Source organism: Siniperca chuatsi, linkage group LG13, assembly GCF_020085105.1.
Source record: "Siniperca chuatsi isolate FFG_IHB_CAS linkage group LG13, ASM2008510v1, whole genome shotgun sequence".
In the NCBI taxonomy this organism is placed as follows: Eukaryota; Metazoa; Chordata; class Actinopteri; order Centrarchiformes; family Sinipercidae; genus Siniperca; species Siniperca chuatsi.
The window spans coordinates 20,776,029-20,796,461 of record NC_058054.1 but is presented as its reverse complement, the minus strand read 5'-3'; the positions used below and the strand labels follow the sequence as shown (position 1 = coordinate 20,796,461).

General features: G+C 38.8%; 1 protein-coding gene across 2 annotated transcripts in view; it reads left to right on the top strand.

Moving 5' to 3' along the window:
• The first annotated feature begins 6,850 nt into the window (after positions 1-6,850).
• slc1a7a (solute carrier family 1 member 7a) overlaps positions 6,851-20,433 on the top strand; it is a 46,700-nt gene continuing 33,117 nt past the window's right edge. The window contains exons 1-3 of one of the 2 annotated variants that reach the window (XM_044220859.1): positions 6,851-7,020; positions 14,451-14,537; positions 15,895-16,095. In XM_044220859.1, coding sequence (XP_044076794.1) covers positions 15,955-16,095 — 141 coding nt within the window. In that variant the 5' untranslated portion in view covers positions 6,851-7,020; positions 14,451-14,537; positions 15,895-15,954. The remainder of the gene's footprint in view (positions 7,021-14,450; positions 14,538-15,894; positions 16,096-20,433) is intronic. The other variant, XM_044220860.1, reaches the window with a different exon arrangement.

Sequence of the window (20,433 nt, the reverse complement as noted above, 5' to 3'; positions counted from 1 at the left end):
AGTTAAAACACCTGTGTAAATGCGCAGCAGCGCCGGTAATAATCGGTAGTGTTCAGTGGCCTTTATATATATATATATATATGAAATTGTTAGTAGGCTTCACCTATTTTGCTACATTGGTTGAATCAAAGGTTAGTTTAAACAAGTGTATTAGCTAATACAGTATTAAATGTCAATGTGCAGGCTTAAATAAACTTTGTAATTATGAATAAATGTTTTTTTTCCAGGCGTTAACTAAGTGATGCCAAGAGAGTTTGAGTTTGGTGTAACACAACAACTCAGCCCAACAAGTCTGTTATAAAAGATGCTTCACCTGCTCAAACAAGCATCTGGCAGGTTTGACTGACAGCTCTGTCACAAACACTCATGGCCTCAAGCTCCCTTTTGTACTCTGGAAGACATGCTTTTGTGAAAAACCTTGAAAATGGCTCTGCATTAAAACGACCACTGAAGGGACTGCTAGTAGCCTATTAAAAAGGGAGGCAGTCCTGTTATGTAAGGAAGCTTACAAGAATGAATGTTCTATAAATCATTTCTATGCCCTTCACTGTGTTTACATTGTATCCTGTTCAGTTTCAACAAATTCATCTTTCTATTGTTATCGCAGATCCTTGTTACTTGAAGCAAAACCTGTTTGCGGCAATCATTTCTGGACTTATTTCTGCCCATCAGCACAACCCCAGATTCCTATTCAAAACTGTCGATAAGTTAGTTAACCCAGGCTCTCCTTGTGCCCCTTCTGATTGTGAAAAGTTTTTATTTTTTCCACTTTGCTTTGGTTAATAAGATTAACACTTTGAGTTAATAAGATCTGGTTTTACCCCCAATCCACATTTTCTGCTGTTACTCACAGAAATCATGTCTCTTATGAGAATATCCTCCAGCCCTCTTGATATTATTCCAACTATTTTATTCACAGTTATGGATTGTATTGCGCCCCATTTGCTATCTATCTTGAACAGCTCGCTGTCTACTGGCTGAGTTCCAGATTTCTTTAAAACTGCTTGTGTCCAACCAGTCCTAAAAAAAACCTGGGCTTGATCCTACCCTCCTGGATAAATATCGTCCGATCTCCAAACTGCCTTTTACTTCTAAGGTTCTCAAAAAAAATGTTTCTAAGCAGCTTCTTGCTGCTGTGGAAAACAATAATGCCTTTGAAAAGTTCCAATCTTGCTTTGGTCAGCACCACAGCACTGAGACAGCCCTTCTCAAAGTCACTAATGACCTTTTAATGAATGCTGACACAGGCATGTGTTCAGTTCTTGTGTTCAATTCTTATGCCCACTGACCTTAGTATGCTAAGGTCAGTGGGCATAAGAAACTGGATGTCGATAAATTTTCTTCAGCTCAATTCAAATAAAATAGAAATCCTTGTTATTGGACAGAGCTTTTGCCATCAGGGCGCCAAGGCTCTGGAACGACCTCCCTGAAGAAATTAGGTTTTCTGAGTCAGTGTCTTCTTTTAAGTCTCTTCTCAAAACGCATTGTTATCGGAAAGCATATCCTGATCTTATCTGAGCGGTCTGTTCATTTTATTGTTTTTTTATTTATTGTTATTATCTCTTATTTTGTTTTTGCCCTTCATGTATTTTGTCATTCACTGTGGTATTTTAATTCTCTCTCTGTGAAGCACTTTGTACTTTGTTTTGTTAAATAAAATTAAAAAATAAAGCCTTAGCTTAATGATTCATTCTTGTCACTTCAAAGTTACCAGTTTCTGACTTGTAAATAGCGTTCACGTCATGATCCAAGCTTTAATTACAACTGATAAACTTGATTTGTCTAAAAGCTCCAATATATCCATCTTGGCACTTAATAACACAGTGCCTGAAAGCCAAACATATGCCTCACGTCAGCCAAAGTCCATCATTCAAGATAATTAAACCCAAATTTAATGGGAATACTGCTACAGTATATTATCAATTGACAGTATTTGTCACCCTCACACGACCAACTCTGCAGTTACACAACCATTTTTAGTTGTCAGAGAAACATGGGAATTTTTCATATCATTTCAACATTTCAACCATCCATCCCATATTACTTAAATCTGGTGTTACACATCCATGTTACACCACACATTTAAATTACCTAATTAGATGTCTTCTCAGGACTGTGTGGGCGTGAACAGACCACTCTTGATTGACATCTCCCTCAGTCTCCTGTTATGCCCTGTTGTACCTGTAAGGGAGCGCGTATCACATCTCTATCATTTCTGTTGGTACATGGCGTGTCAACTTGAACTTGGAAAGAGGTCTAACCAGCCAGAGTAATTAAAATAACCTGGTGTGGGGCCTTGAAGGTAAACTACACTTGAAACTATACCTGAAAGCTGCACTAATCAATATTTAATATTAACAATGGATTAAATGTCTATGTGTAATATGAAAAGGGGTCACTCATGGTGATAAACCCACAGAGAATAATCACCCAATTCTACAGTTCCCCTCAACGCCACGGAGGCTTTTCGCATATTTTAGCTCATTGTTTTGGTTACCTGGCCTGCATAGTTACTGTACTCTTCCTGCCCAGCATCAAACAGCAGACAGACAAAGTTAGCGACTAGCTGGTGAAAATTGTGGCGCATTTAGCTAAAAAGACAGACATTTCCCTCAGGAGTTTGTGAAGAGCAAAACGGAACTAAAAGCAGAGTGAATATTGGACTTACATTTGCTGAAACATGCGAATGTTGCTCCGTGTCTGCGGGATGTGTAAATAGCCAACTGTTTGCTAACACAGTAGCCATATCATTGTTATAAGGTAATAATAATAAATACAACTTTATTTATAGAGCACTTATCAAAACAAAGTACAAAGTGCTTCACAGAGAGAAAAATAAAATACCACAGTGAATGATAAAATACATAAAAAACAATCAAATACAGACAGCTCAGGTAAAATCAGGATATGCTTTACGATACAAATGTGTTTTGAGAAGAGACTTAAAAGAAGACACTGACTCAGACAACCTAATTTCTTCAGGGAGGTTGTTCCAGAGCCTTGGGGCCCTGATGGCAAAAGCTCTGTCCCCCTTAGTTTTCATCCTTGACTCAGGAACAGACAGAAGACCCCTGCCTAAAGATCTCAAAGTATGTGAAGGTTCATAAGGGATTAAAAGGTCTAAAATATTATCTGGAGCCAGGCCATGAAGAGCCTTAAAAGTAATCAATAAAATCTTAAAATCAATCCTAAAACAAACAGGGGGCCATTGTAAAGAGGCTAAAACAGGTGTGATGTGATCAAACCTTTTGGTCCTGATTAAAAGCAGAGCAGCTGAGTTTGTACAGTCTGCAGTCATTTAAAAGTTTTTTGATTAAGACAAGTGAACAGGCTGGTACAATAATCAAGGCGTGAGGAGATAAAAGCATGCACAACAGTTTCTACATCACTAAAATTTAAAATAGATTGGATTTTCGCAATATTTCTGAGGTGATAAAAACATGATTGGACAAGCTTAGTGATATGTTGCTCAAAACATAAATTGCTATCAAGATTTCTTGCAACAGGCTTAATATGTTGTGACAGATAACCAGTAGATGACAGTATTTGTTTAGTGATATGTTGGGGCCCAGTAACAAGGATTTCTGTTTTATTTGAGTTGAGCTGTAGAAAATTTATCGACATCCAGTTTTTTATGTCAGACAGGCAGTCCTGCAGAGAACTCAGCGTACTAAGGTCAGTGGGCTTGACAGGGAGGTACAACTGTGTCATCTGCATAACAATGAAAATAAATACCATGTCTGTGGATGACATCACCCAAGGGGAGCATATATAAGGAGAACAGAATTGGTCCCAGAATTGAACCTTGAGGCACACCGTAGTTGACATGGAAAAAGGATGACATGAAGTTATTAGTGGCATCACAGAATTTCCTATTGGACAAATAGGACAAATAGGACAGATGAGAACCAGTCTAGTGCAGTGCCAGATATGCCCAGCCAGTGCCTCAGTCTATCTAGAAGAATGCCATGATCAACAGTGTCAAAGGCAGCACTTAAGTCCAGCAGCACAATTGAGCACATGCCTGTGTCAGCATTCATTAAAAGGTCATTAGTGACTTTGAGAAGGGCTGTCTCAGTGCTGTGGTGTTGACGAAAGCCAGATTGGAACTTTTAAAAGGCATTATTGTTTTCCACAGTAGCAAGAAGCTGCTTAGAAACATTTTTTTCGAGAACCTTGGAAATAAAAGGCAGTTTGGAGATCGGACGATATTTATCCAGGACGGTAGGATCAAGCCCAGGTTTTTTTAGGACTTGTTGGATACAAGCAGTTTTAAAGTAATCTGGGATGCAGCCAGTAGACAGCGAGCTGTTCAAGTTAGATAGCAAATGGGGCGCAATACAATCCATAACTTCCGATAATAATGATAGTATGTCAATGTTGTGTGTGTTTACAGCTTGATGCACTGCCCCCAAAAAATCAGTTAATACTGATTTAATAAATAGCACCTGCGTATTTTTTCATATCACTTTTACTGCAAATGGTACTGAGCCCCCTAAAGGTCATGGTGAGAATTTTTTTGAGGACTACTTTTGCATTCCCTCGTAGTAAATTTCCATTACCTCGCAATAGATCTTGTGTTCCCTCACAACATGTTTTGCATTCTCTTGCAATACTTTTCTTCTTCCATTCTTTCTGAGCCGTAAGTCTATTTGGAATGGAAGGCAGTGTGGAGATTCTCAAGTTAATGCATTTAGCATTGTTTATGGACACCTCACCTTATATGATTGCAAAGAAGTTAACAGATAGAACATTTTTAAACTTCTGGGTAGGAGCTGTATGTATAAGGAACATCAACTATTGCTCCACACTTATAGCAATAGGCCTGCTACCAAAACCTGTTTCAGCATTGAGGTTACTTTAATTTAGTTTGTGCAGAGAACAGAGGACCCTGTGCAAAAACACAAAAAGCTTTCCAACTTGCGTTGGTCTGCATTCCTGATATATCTTTGCAATTGGTTCAGTGCTGTCTGCTCTTTCTGTGACAGAACCACAGACTCTGTTTGCAGCATTTCAGTCACCTTCCTGTTGCGTTTTCTGACTCATACAAATACAACACATTAGCTTTATGAGGTAGATTCAACTGCACATCTGTAATCCTCTGGAGATGTCTCCTCTTCCTCAGTGAAACCCTCTGGGCTACAGTACAGCACAGAGTACAGTAACTGTTCACAAATGAAACCGACAGCATCCACCAGATTAACCATACTGCTTTCTTCTGGAGAGATCTCTTAATCTAAAAATTTGTTTAATTAAAAACACATTGCGAGAGAATGCAAACGTAGCCCTCAAAAAATTCTCACCATGACCTTTACGGGGCTCCGTAATACGGAAACTGTAAACTCTATGCATTTGCTACAGCCAAAGGCTGCTAGTGTCTGTTGACATGTCACCCAGATTAAAATATATGAATTGAAAAATAAATATAATCATACGTTTGATTTCCATGGTAATTTGTTTGTTTGAAGCTAACATGCTACAATGTTTGCTTGGCTCGAAAAAAAGCAGCCTTGACCATATGGAAAAAAAAACCTACAAGCTGTTACTGAAGTCTACAATATTTCAGGTGAAAATGTCCAATGACTGCGTGACTTGGGACAAACATAAAAGCTCCATTTGGTTGAAGCATTGTCTTTTTTCTTATTCAGCAGACCCAGAGGCTCAGTATGACTCATTGAGTTTCTCTCTGTGTCACTCAGTATTTCATATGCGTAATTTCATACTGAAATAGCTCTAATGAAGACGGATACCATTGTTTGCAATTCTTTGTAATCCTACGTCTCAACATTATTTTTAGGACATTTCCTCCATTAGAGAGCCCAAAGTAAAGAGACAGAGTTTGTGATTATATGACAAACGCTCTGGACTACATTCAGACATCAGCACAGCTCAGGTTGAGCTACCAAGACACAACTCTCCTGTCTTTGTTTTAATGACAAAGCACAGAGTAAATAAAAGGATATTCACTGTAAAGAAGCATATTTTTAAAACCACATCAGCTACATAAGTTAGATAGTGCAGTATTTTGGGACTTAAATGTAGTATACCTTAATCACTATCTTCTGAACTGACAAAGAATGATAGTGAAAACTATGCCAGTGTTTCCCAATAAGGTCAGTTGACAACAGAAGCACTGCCTCCGCATGAGTACTCCACGTTAGTTCTCACTGACAAATGTAAAGTGACAGTAAAGGAAAACACAATGACATATCATCAGAGCAATACAAAGTTGCAGAATATTTGGTTGGTCGGATGAACTCAAAAAAAATTTGAAAGGGTGCATTAATTTTGAGTTTTCAGAACAAAAATATAGTGGCTAAGTGTGTTTACATTGTCACATTGTGGGTACTCATTTCCAAATTTTTTTGGCCACTTGGAGGCAACAAGGTATAAACACAACACTTACATATTATCACTTTATAAAGTTGTTATGGCAAACAGTTGCTGATTTACACATTCAGCAGACATGGAGCAACATCAGTATTTATTTCAAGTTGTGTTTGTGTCCACCTGCTGAATGTAGGTTCACTCTGTTGTTATCCCTGTTTTGGTCTCCACCAACTCCTGAAGGAAATATCAGATTATTTTGCTGCTAAATGCTCCACTATGTTCAGTAGCGAGTTGGTAACTTTGTTGCTTTGTGTCATTTGGTGCTGGGCAGATAGCGTACAGTAGTTTGTTAGAGCTTTTTTGTTGGAAACAGCTGCCTGCTGCATCTGGAAACAAGATGATGAGAGCACTGAGAGTGACCCAAACTTAAAGTCCAACTTAAATAACATTTAGTCATCCCTTTTTTTAGTCAAAAATAATGTCAATGTTTTTTAATGTATTGTTAATGGTTTTTTATTATTAAAAGGAAGTACAAAGATCTTTGGGGCGTAGCAGGCTGGATTGGCGTGTTGGTGTCTGTGTTTGATTGACAGCAGCTAGCAGGCTGAGCACCAGCAGGAGAATGAGAGACAAAGTAAACAAACTTGCGTTGTTTACTTTGTGCTAACTGGACCGAAGTGGCATTTGCAGGTACGTTTACATGCTGTTTAATGTGTGCAGCTAATTAGCTATCTAGCCTGCAAACTGATGTTGGTAGTGCATTTTTCTCTGGTGAATGTTTGTTTGGAGGCTTGTCAACAAGTTAAGGTGCAGGATAAGACATGTGTTCATGTTTGTAAGTTAGATAACGAGAAAAGACGGTGTAGTCCCTCATTCGTCCAGGAGTGTTCTATCGTAGAAAAGGTTTCAGTCGTAGTCATCTGGACACTGTTTTCAGAAGACGTCTTCTGAAAACAGTGTCCAGATGACTACGACTGAAACCTTTTCTACATTAGATAACGAGACTTTAGCAGGAAAGCTAACGTGGGTTGATGTTCAAAGTCTGTGCCTCTTGTGTTGTGTAGCTGCTGTCTGGCGCAGTGTGACCATCTTCCTATGATAGAATGCTGACGTTACTGCTTTATGCAAGATTTGACTGACTGTATCAAAATAAGTTCTCCATTTACATAGACGGATACTGGAATGATATTCCATCAAATTAATGTAAAACTAGGGGGCGCCATCATCAAACCAAAAAATATAAAATAGAAATTTCTCCCTTTTGGTTTCTGATTTTTTCTCAAAGGAGAACACAGGACAAGTGATTTACAGAGCAGATATGTATGTAGCAGACATAGCAGCAGAGTCATTCAGCAGATAATTCTCTGTGGCTTTGTCACTACAAGCAACCCACGTCATCCATTGTTAATATAAATATTGATTAAAGCAGCTTTAAAGTTTTAGCAGTAATGTAAAAATAAAGGTAAAGACTCTCTGATGTTGTTGCAGCGCAAAATAGCCCCCAACTGCTTACTGTAGATGTTTTCATATGCGACAAAATGCACAATAGAGGGTCAAAACATAATCATTGCTCCAATATAGTGATATGTTTAGTACAAGACTGTTCTGGATTCTTCTATGATCATATTTCATGTATTGCAACCATCTAAAAATGGAATAAAATATCTGCCATAAGACGATGCTTATTAACAAATGACATGAGGCTGGATGTCACTGTGGAGGTCAACAGGTTTATCTGTAATTATAAACCATCTCTGATAAATGGCATGCAATGAAAATGCCATGTACAGTAACAAGGCACAGGGGAACATCCTCTTTTGTGATCAGACTACACATGAAAGATGATATTTTCAGTTATCATCTTAAAGAGGGAGTGGACCACACAAATCCCTTATATTCTGCTAAGTTGTGGCTGGTGAGACAGAGTGTTCAGTTGAAAAGCTACAAACATTTCAAATTTACAAAAGGCTGATTGTCTGTCTTTGCACAGAGCTACCAAAAACAGGTCTGCACTAAGTCTTGAGCTTTACAAAGGGGGTGTCAGAAGGAAAAGATGGATAACAGGAGTCCCATCGGTCATTTACTTTTGCTGGATTTATGAGCAAAAAGACCAAGGAATGGAGCAGAGTTAGTCAAAGAATCTTTCCTGCCACCCGAGCCGATGGTCCCCATTATAAAACATTTTGAAACAGTAAAAGAGGGGACCAAAAAGAAAACGTAAGGTTTGAAAGAGAAAGGGATTAGATCATTGAAATCTATTGCCAGTCACATATGCATATATCTGCCAGTATTTCAGGACTACATTCATTTAGGCTGATGAGGATGGAATCAGCTGCTCCACTACAGCCCAACTGGCAGAAACCGCATTCACTCTCGCTCTTAGTTTAGCATGCCAAGTGCCCAAATCTGCTACATTTTGCCCTGAGATGATATGTAATGGAATATGTTGAGGCCCATAGCAGATGACCTGTGGATGTTGAAAATGTCTGCCCTATCTAAATGAATGACTAGCACACCAGGCCTGACTGCTTGCTCTAATCTCAGATTATCTCTGCCAGTCCAATCCAGCAACAGGGGAAAATTTGGCAGAAGAAAGGGGATTATTTGACCGTGGTGGGGGATTGTGGACGGACGTGACGGTTAGAACACACACCCACTTGTTCATAAATATTCACACACTCACACAGACACCCTCACAAACGTGCACACACAAACAGAAATGCACACACAGCCTCTCATCACTTGTTCATTCATGAATGAACTCGCGGGAGGCAAATGATCAAAGCAGTGACACGACCCCTGCAACATCCTTCATCACTGCGACACACGACAGAGAACGCTGACCACCCCTGTGCACGCTGTGTGCTGCACAGCATCAATCGCCACAACGCTATAAGAAATCCCAGCGCCGCCTGATATGTGCTGCACTTCTTTTCTCTCTAATTGGTATATTATTTCTGTCTGAGTTGTTATATGCACTCTACAAACACAAGTGTATTGCCTTTAACAGTGTCCTTTCCTTTCTGCATTTTTCATTAGCTGAAAACAATGCATCATTTTACACCTTGATGTCTTCTAAAAGCCAAAATTAGTTCATCATCATTTTTCAATTAACATCTCCATTGCTGTTTTGTGGGCATGAGTGCAGTACATAACTTTGTCTGGAAATTAACTAAAAACATGATTGAAAATGGGAATGGTGCAGAGGAAAATGGCTGCATTGTAAGAGGTTTACTGCTCTCACAGCATCAGGGGGTAGAGCACCACACCAAAAAGCACCACTCTCTGATATCCTGACATTTTCTGTTCTGCATTATCTCCTGTTAAATTCGGACCTTAAGCACAATGTGTTTCAATTAAAATTAAAATTTCACACCTGTTCTACATAGAATTTTATCCAATCATGTGACCTAACCTAAAAAATACAGTATTTAAGTAGCATATGCATATATTATAAAGTAAGTTATCCATTTTGGGAGCAAATACATTAGGCTTCTACATATGTTACTTAACAGTTACATAACTCCAAGGTTTGCTCTTTCTTTAAAACTAAAAAATAAATTGTGTTTGTTATAATCCCTTACTTTTTAGTCTTAGTGGGTTTGTAATAGGCCAAATCTGAAGATGTGGATCCAAAGAAAACCATGTTTCTCCAAATTTGGTGATTCTGACTTTTTCAGAATAATTTAAGGATTAAGTCTCATGGGTTTAGAAATATTACCTACTTCTTAAAACGGCTACAATCAATATTTTTATAATAACACTGTATCAAATAACAATGTGAAAACAATATGACAATGTGAAAGGGGTCGCTTGCAGTGATGAACCTACAAAGAATCATCACCTGAATCTGCAGCTCCCCTCAGCTTTACAGAGCTTTATAGAGAGTTTCAGCTCATTGTTTAGCTGTCCGACTGCAACTTTACTGTTTTTGTTCACTCTCACTGCTCTCATAGCGTCGTTTTCGGCCGCAGCAGGCAGCTGTTCAGAGAAAAACATGTAAAAACCCACTGTACACAACCTGTTCAGCACCAAACAACAGACGGACAAAGTTAGACACCATCTGGTGAACATAGTGCAGCATTTAGCAACTAAAGAGCCAAAAACAGAGCTAAAAGGAGTGTGAATGTTGGGCTTACATTCATCAGGTGGTCAAAAACATGACTCCAAATGAATAACATTGCCATGTCATGTTCGCCATGTCAACTTAAAAGGTGATGATATGTCAATGTTGTGTTCACAATTTGTTGTTGCCGCCCCTAAGTGTCCAAGAACTATCAGTTTTTGCAGGTTTAAGTTAAAAGCTAAAAATAAAGCTGTTTTTCTTAACTCATGAAAAGTTGACGTTTTGGAGATACATGGTTTTCACAGGACAGCAATGAGATTGTCTTCATCGATATTCTCTCACAAAGTTTGTTGAGTTTTGGCAATTAATTAAGTGTGAAACTCCTCATTTTTATCCAGAAATGATTGCCTGCCTATATCTCAGCATCTGGTTTTCCAGGCAACTACGTATTTAGAGATATAGTTAATGTGGGATCCTTCATACTTCCACATCTACAGTATGTGTGTATTTACATCTATGCTCAAAAAACATGAATAAAGTAAATAACTATGCATTACAAAAGATCCAAACCTTAGAAAAGGTGAGAAGGAGTTGCGTTCCATGACCAATTTTGATTTTCAGTAATTTCCTTCAACATTTAGTTCATTTTCTTTATAAAATCTGTAAATTGTAAATCTCTCCCATTGCTACTTTTGAAGATTTTAGTTTTAACTCCAAATTTCAGTTGAACTGTAATGCTTCTCAATGGCTTGAAAAAAATCTACAATCCTTGAGGTTTTGAAACCTTTACGTGCATGGATGTCAAACAAGGCTTTTTAGATGAGTCTTTGCCTGATGACAGCAAATATCTTGATGTGAACATTCAGGGATAGGACTTTCAGTCCAGGATACTTCATGGACCTTCCATTGAAATGTCATTAGGAGGAACCCAAAGATCTACTTTTTCCAATACTAAAGTAGCTCTACGTTTCTTGCTTTGCATGTCTGGATAACCACCCTTTAAGAGTCTGTGACAGAGAGAAATTTCCAAAGCACGTTTTGTTGTCCTATAACAATGGCAAAGACTGAGCCCAACAACTATTTTCAATTGTTCTTCATTGATATTCTATTTTCTGACATAGAGAGCTAATGTAAAGGAAGAGATAACATATGGGATCCAATCATCAATATCCACCCCACTATCCTTTGTGCCTGTTTGTGCCTTCCAAACTCTTCTTACAGCATTATTACATTTTTCAATTCAGTTCAATTTTATTTATATAGCGCCAATTCATAACAGAAGTTATCTCATTGCACTTTTCCTATAGAGCAGGTCTAGACCGTAGTCTTTATAATATTATTTACAAAGACCCAGCAATTCCCACCATGAGCAAGCACTTGGCGACAGTGGCAAGGAAAACCTTGAGCAGAACCAGACTCAGGGTGGGCGGTCATCATCAATGACATTTTCTGCAGGTCACAGAAATGGCATTAGCGATTAGCATTTCAGACTGCAGCGGATTCTGTATGCAGGGGACCACCAGCATCTGAGTCCAGATCTTTAGCCACAGATTACACAGCAGCCTCACAGCAGCTGTGGCATCTGGGATTACAATTAGAGTAATATCATGCATCATGTGAAAGCTTGTTATGTTAATATAACAGGAGAGCCTCTGGTTTTCCCCATGTGTCGCACATGGGGCATTGTTTCATGATGTAACCAGGGTGATGGAGGTCTGAGGTTTGGGTATATGACCAGGAGCTCTTTTGTTGCTTGTATTGAAAGATAAATTTTTCCTTCTTGTCTTTATAACTTATTACAGGGCCTATTTTTGCTCTCTTGATACATTTCCTCCTCTGGTCCTTCTTTCTCATCTTCCATATTTTTGATTTAGTCAAAGTGAGGGCTGGCAGGGTTTCTCTTGCTGTTTCAGACTTTGGTCACTCCGCTAAGTGCATCTTTGTTGTTTCTTTTGTTTTTGTGCAGACAATTTGCATGTTGGAAGGTGCTGTGAATCAGTTGTGTAAAGTAGTAGGTAAATGTACATGTATACACTTATTAAAATACACATCTATAAATACTTTTAAGAAGTTATCTGTCAATATTTTAACTTGATGAATTGATTTTGATTGTTTACTATCAGGGCCCCGAGGCTCTGGAACAACTTGCCCGAAGAAATTAGGTTGTCTGAGTCAGTGTCTTCGTTTAAGTCTCGTCTCAAAACACATTTTTATCTGAAAGCATATCCTGATTTTACCTGAACTGGCTGTTTATTTTACTGTTTATTTTATTGCTTTTGTGTATTTTATGTGTTTTATTTCTTTATATTTCATCATTCACTGTGGTATTTTATTCCTCTTGTTGTGAAGCACTTTGTACTTTGTTTTGATAAGTGCTCTATAAATAAAGTTTTATTTTATTATTATTATTATTATTATTTAGACGCTACAGGAGTTAATGTTCTGGAGTTTTGACACAAGCCGTCAATCACTGTGTTCTCAATTGCATAGCAAAGCGTCGACCATGCCATTGTACCTTGTTACTTGGGTAGTGGTACAGGTTTTTAATTGATTTTAACTCCAGGAAGTCCCCCGTGGAGTTAGTGAATGTTTTGTGTTAAGTGTTCTGAAAAATTATACATTGTACATTTTTGTGGGTTTATAGTTGTTAAATATGTATTTATTTGGTTTTATTTTGTGTGTTCTGTCTATAGCCATTTAGTTTTCATTGTTTTTTCTTTTCTTTTACTTTTGTTAACTGCTACTTTGAACTGTAAAAGTAGATACATTTACTTTTAAAAAAGTGTTCAATACCTTACGATTACCTTAGAAATATGGCAATGGTGAAGACTGCAGGTCTACTGTGGAGTAGTTTATTGAAGAGGTTGAAAGGGTTTAAGATCTGGAGAGCAAACAACAAAAGAATAGTGAGACTACTTACTATCTCTGTTACGTGGTTCATTAGAAAAGGTGAGACTATGCATGAGGAGTCAGTCAGTAGGGCCCAGAAATCTGTACTCTTACCTGAGAAATGCATTTGGTGAAAAATGCAGCACCACTCAGCTTTTGCAGACCTTATACAAATGTGAACAAGCAGATGGGGAAGAGCACTGTGGCTACTCCCATGCATTGTCCCAGATTGTGTTCGCTGTTCGCTGTAAGCAAACGGAGTAGGCGAAGCACACAACAGACATTCCAAGAGCCCAGGCTATGAGCTAGACCACTGCCAGTTCACACCAAGGTTATTTTAGTTTTGCATTTTTCATTAGTTTTCATTTTTATTTCATTTTGACTTTTTGTTTTCAATTTCAGCTTAGTTTGAATTAGTTTAAAAGCAAGTTTGCTAGTTTAGTTTAGTTTTTATTTTTTGAAAATGCTTAGTTTTAGTTTAGTTTTTATTAGTTTTAGTGTTACTTTAGTTTTGCAATATGGGATATTTGTCAGAGGCAAGATTCAAAAAGGTAAGGCGTAATAAAAACAAAACATCATACTACAGTACAGTACATTTGTACTGCCTGGCCTGGATCTAACGTTAGCTTCTTGGGGCAGGGGGGCTGGGCGCTCTCCCATACCTTGTTAAATTAAGCTAGGTTAGCCTTCTTGTGCAATTTTTTTCAAAAGGACTTTCAGATTCATGGGATTTTTCACATATTTTATCACCTTCCAATACTACAATGCACTTGCTTTTATCTGTGACACAGTCGTATTCAAAGTAGTCCCAAATAGGACTCTGGTGCTTTCTCCCGACTTTCACCGCCGCCATGATGCCAGCGTTAGGTGCCGACAGCTGGCGTAAAACTGGGACAGCTAAAAAATGGGAAGCTGAAATACTAGGCTTGTATAGTAAGAAATATATTGACAAAGATGAAAACTAAGAACATTTTCTCTATAATTTCAGTTTGTTTTAGTTTGTTTTGTAAACACACAATACAGTTTCATTTAGCTATTGTTTTTTTTAAAGCCTTGTTTTTATTTTTATTTCAGTTAACAAAAATGTTTTTTCACATTTAGTTTTCGTTATTTCACTAGTTTTCATTGACAATAATAACTTGGTCACTAATATGCCTCCGTTCAGGAACCTGGGTGTTGTTTAGAGTCACACTGTGAGGATGAGACTCCTGGAGTGCTGCGGGCAATCACTGGTGCTGCTGCTGGTCATTAAGTGAGTACCTTCAAACTGCTGTCCTCCTAAACCACAATGTCTCGTTTTCTGTGATTATTTTTTCAATGAGTATTTGATTACATTTTTCAAGTATCATACCTCTGTTGAAGTATGATTTATCTTATTCCTGTGTTCCATAGACCTCCATTGTTGTCTAAAAACTATTAAAAACACATCAATGAGCCACACCATTGCTGGGTCACATGTTCCTTCATTATCATGAACATACTGTAGCCACTGCAGTTTCTTTTGAGCCAACAAAGCAACACATTGATGGTTTTGGTTCTTTCATGAGAATGGCTGACAATATCAAAAATTGCCAGCCTTATCCTTTAAACGTAAATTCACATTGCTATTACATCCACATCACCATCAGTATGTGATAGACTGCTACCCACACAGTATATTCATGACCTTCAGTGTGTATAACTTGCATGTAGTATGTGTGTATGTGTGTGTGCCTAAAAACATGAATTATGATTAGTGAGCAATCATCTGAGTACACAGACTGACTGTGTGTTTATGTGCTTATTTCTGTGTGCACACATGTACCTTTAGTTGTGTCGTCACCATTGTGTTTAGTCATGTGTACTACCACTGTGAGACATAAAAACAGAACAACAACTCATCAAGATTGTAGGGCCCCGTTTCTGTTTTGCTCTGTTATTTACCTCATGTCACTCTTTGCAATTCCCCCCCTCCCCATTTTTTGTGATCTGGAATCATCCACTGTCCAATTGTTCGGAGAGCTCTCTAATCCAGCCTTAGATCTGAGTCGTGCAGCATGGCCTAATAGGATCGTAGTATTAACCCTGATGACAATACCACCAGCTGTCGCAGAGCCCCCTGTTGGCCACCAGGAGGAATGTGTTGGGGGGTGTGGGGTGTGTGTGTGTGTGTGTGTGTGTGTGTGTGTGTGTGGGGGGTGCAGAGAGACAGAGAGGGAGGTGACTGACAGAGAGAGAGAGAGAGAGAGAGACAGACACAGATAGACAGAGATAAAGAGTGTGTCTGTGTGATACTCTTAGTCTCATGGAATAACCAAGGAAGCAGCTCGGAGGAGGAGCCCAGAAACTCCTGAAGTGCTTTATTTTTGGACTACTACCTCTTTAATTTTACTTTTCACCCCCCTCCATTAACCAAATTTCCCAACTTTTTCTTTCTCAGTTGTTTCTTTTCTCTCAGTCCCTACTGCTCCTTTATCAGTCTGCATCTATCTACCTCGCCCCACCTGCTGCGTCCGCACTCTGCTATTTCATCCAGTGTAGTGGCGGCTGTTGGCTCTGTGCTGGCTCTACATGGCTGAATAAGTGGTAAAAGGTGGGGGGGGGGGATTGCTCTGGTGGTTTTCTCTGAGGGGGGCTGCGACGTTGCAGTGAGGACCAGGACAAGCAATAGGAGGAGGTGGTGGAGGAGGATGGCGGTGGCTCTGGATGAAGTGTGGGGGCGGGTAAAGAATGTCTGCAAGCAGAATGGACTGCTCATCCTGTCTGTGCTGGCCGTGGTCATTGGCTGCCTGCTGGGCTTCTTCCTCAGAGGCAAGCAGCTATCCGAGCAGGTCAGTTGGTTAAAATGCCTGGTGGTGATTGTGACCCCTGGTTCCCCCTCACACTACCCACCAGCCCGTGTCCGTGTGTGACCCTCTTTCTCCTTCTTAAATGCCAAGATGGATTCAAACACCACAACTCCTAATACAAAAGATTACCCACTTCCCTGTTCCCTGCATCTGCCTCTTTACTTCCACTCCATGTGCTACACACCAACATTTTCACAATCATACACACACACAAACACGCATTACCACCTTTGTGAGGGCACTGACTCACATTCAGTCCCTGGAGGCTTTGCCATAATTGCTACATGCCTAACCTAGACATGATTCTAACTTTAACCTTAAAGCCAAGTCTTAACCCCAAAATTAATGTGTGTGGGACAATGGGACAAATTCATAGTACACACACTCGACCACACAAACACACACATTGACTTTAAATAATAATGTTTTCACCTTATTTTTATAAACCAGCCTCTCTAGGCCCATCGAAGCCCGTCTAATTCCACCAAAATACAAGTTTCATCACCACAATCAGCCAAACTACTAGGACCATTAATGTTGAAAGATGGGACAATGTAATAAATAGTGGATTGTGCCTCGGACAGATGGCATGAGGATAGGACTTTGTTGATGGCTCTTCAGGTTCTTTATCTTCACTGCTCACACTGGAATTGCAAAAGAGTGTCAAAAGTACAGCGTTAAGAAGCCTCCGGGGTCGGCTGTTTTTGATGAGAAAATAAGAAAAAATGTTAAATGAAAGTGGTTAGCTTGTTCCTCGAATGGCATCATCCAAAAGCCAATTTGTCAGCTGCAACAGGAACATTGTAATGGCAAGAGACATCCGCAAGAGCTAGGGAATGATATTTTTTCTGCTATTTAAAATGTGAAACAGCATCTCATCAGTCGCTCAGATTGCCTATAGCCTCTCAGCTGGACTCAGTGCATCCATGACAAGGGATTGCCAGTGTGGAGATTAGTTGTCAATCACTCACAGAGACATCAAGTCAACAACATACCATTCATGTTCACTTATATAATTCATACAAGACTGAATGGGAAGTGGAATTAAATAGGTTCAGCATTACAGCATTCAGAGAATGCTAAGAGGCAGAGAAATAACGTTTCTGCAGGCACCTGGATGACCTCTAAGCACTTTGTGTTTGATAATGACTGAAATGATTGTAAGAAAGAAATTAATTAAATTAAGTTTGAATTGTTGAGAAAACATGAGTTCAACAAAATTTGACTGAAATGCTGAAAGCTACATTTTTAAGGGTGCTTGAAACAGAACAGAAAAATGTCAGTGTGCAGATGAGCAAACTCGTTTAAATTTTAGTCTCTGACAATTGTTGATGGAGCTCACAGCGCAGTGTCAGTGCAGTGAACAAAAGACTAAGTCACTTTATCCTCCCACATGGTCTGGTTGACATACAGCTTATAATGTGCGCGGATGCAAGTTCTCTTTGAGTCTACGTGGAAACCGGACAGTGAGCTGGCAAAATGCATCACGTTAGCTAATATTTCCCTGTCCTCCCAATGTTTAGTATAGGCACACACCAGCAGCAGAATACAAGAACGAAAATTAAATCAATTCATAACACGCCGCTGCAGGCAAATGTGTGTCTACTTTCTGCAACTTAATTTGATGGAATTGTGCACCACATTGGGGCGTTTGCTCATGGCGGCCTTTGGAAGAAGAATAAATAATCAATTCAATTCAATTCGATTTTTATAATTTTTTTACAATATTAATTACAGAGACCCAACAAATCTCACCATGAGCAAGCGTTTGGCGACAGTGACAAGGAAAAACTTCCTTTAAGAGGCAGAAACCTCGGACAGAACCAGATTCAATGGTAGGCGGCCATCCGCCGCTGCCGTGTTAGGTTTTGATCACAATTATAAGAAGGACACACACTGAGACACAATCACAACTTCAGCAAGTCTGGCCTTAAACTAATTCCCCTTGGAAATGAGAACAGGGGATCTGATATAAACAAAGGATATTAACGTGAAACATGCAGCCCAAAAGACACATCCAAAAAAACTGAACCCATCATGTGACATTATTGCTAACATACTGTGTATGGCTCGCTGTGCTGATTAAAGCCTATGCGACAGCTTTTCGTCACAAAAAGTTTACTTTGTGCACCAATTTACCATAATTTTTAACCTCTATGACAATATATCATAACATAACGAAGAGTCTACAGCCATGCCAGCTGCTCTGTGATGTTGTATTTAGCACAGCGGTCGTTGAAGCTAAATGTTAACATACTCACAATGACTATGCCAACTTGCTGATATTAAGCAGGTATAATGTTTACTAGCTTAGTTCAATGTGTTAGCATACTAACATTTGCTAATTAGCACTAGACACAATGTACAGCTGAGGCTAAGGGGGAATGTCATTAGTTTTGCAGGTATTTAATCATATTTGTATTGGACAAATTCAAATTTTGACCTGATGATGGCGCTAGAGGAAAATTCAGGGGATCACCAAACTCATTAGGCTTCATCCTGTGGTAACTATGAATGTCATGACAAAATTTCATGGCAATCCACCCGATAGTTGTTGAGATAATTCAGTCTGGACCAAAGTGGTGGACTGACAGTCTGAGCCACACTGCTAGCATGGTTAAAAACACAGCAGGTCCCATCTAAACAGTGTATGATCTTTGACAAAACAAATTACCTCAAGGCCCACTTATTAGATTTATTCCTGATCCAAGTTGATTTTAGGGCACTTCAAACATCAAACATAATATTAGCAAAACCTATGAATAATGTAAAAACAAGTATATTGACAGGGCTTATTAATTAGCTTTTATGGTGGTAGTTTGCTTGTCTTTGCCAGTCACTGATGGTTGAAATTAGTGACAAATATATTAGTATAATACAGATTAGGGAGGTTTTCCATGGAGAGACAAAGCTCATTTCTATGGTACAAACACAGTGAGCTGGACTGTTGTCAACAGGCTAGACAATCTGCCCACACTGAGCATGCCAAGCGATATTTACTCCTTCAGCAGGAAAAAAGAAAATAGCCTATTAGCTGCATGAGGAGTGCCGTTCAACAATCCTGAACACCCTGACCTTGAGGTGAACAATTAATCTTCACTAGAAAAACAATTAACAAATCCACAACAACTGGTTCCCAAAATAGTTTTTTAATTACAGGTCCCCCATGGAAAGAGGATTTCAATCCCTTAAAGAGAGCAGAATAATTCAATTGTACGAGGAAGCACTCTGTATCTCCATCTTCATCTGTTTCTGTCACCATAAAAAAATGGTTTTCAATTTTTAGTGTAGAATGAAAAGGGTGGTGGTAGCAGCTGGTAGACAATGAAGACAAAGGTGAGAACAGTCTTACTCACACTGCATTCACAAATACAAGGTGAAAGCCAGTGTTTACAGTATAGGGGTGTGTGTGTGTGTGTGTGTGTGTGTTATGGTGTTATGTATGCTTACATTTATATGTCGCATTCATGAAATGTGTTGGCCTTGGGACACTTTCTACTACTTACATGCCTGAAGTTTCTGGCTTTCAGTTCAGGCTCATCAAAAAATCTTCATCCTTTTGTGGCCAGTCTCAATAGAAAAGGTGATGACATAAATGATGTGTTTACACCATAAAAGCCGAGGAAAGTTTACTTGTATAGCAAACATTTCATACATAGGTAATTCAACATCCTTTACATTAGTCATTGATACCAAAGAATAAATGACATTCTGTACATTAAAATGAGTAATATGGCAGACCAAATGAAAAAACAGCACAAAGTTAAGAAAATGAAACAGCATAAAAAGTTAAAGAACAAAATTTATGGTGTAGATTAAAGGTTTAATTAAAAGCAATGGTATTTAAATGGCAATTTTAATGAAAAACCATGTCAAACAGAAATGTAAAAAAGTAAATTACAGCACATATTCACAAAAACGTCTCTACCTCATGCACTGACAATATTTAACATTGCAAGATTATTTAAGGGTGGATTGTTTCTTACATGACTAGTGTCTCCACCTGCAGCTCAAAGTATTTTTTCTACTAAACAAGTGAAAGTATTGGCTTGACTCTGCTGCCCAGCTGCAGTTCATAAAATGATCTTAGCATGTATTGATCATAACACAATCATTGTCTCAAACATTACTCAGACGGACAGGGATTTAATAAAATCCTGGATGCACGCATGTAAAGACAAACTTCATGCATTTGTATGTGTCTATTTGAGCACAAATGACATGTACCTATGTCACCTCATGGATTTATGTGTGTGTGCATGTGTGTCTGTGTGTATTTGTGTGTGCCTATGAGTGCACCAAACATCTAGCAGAAACAGC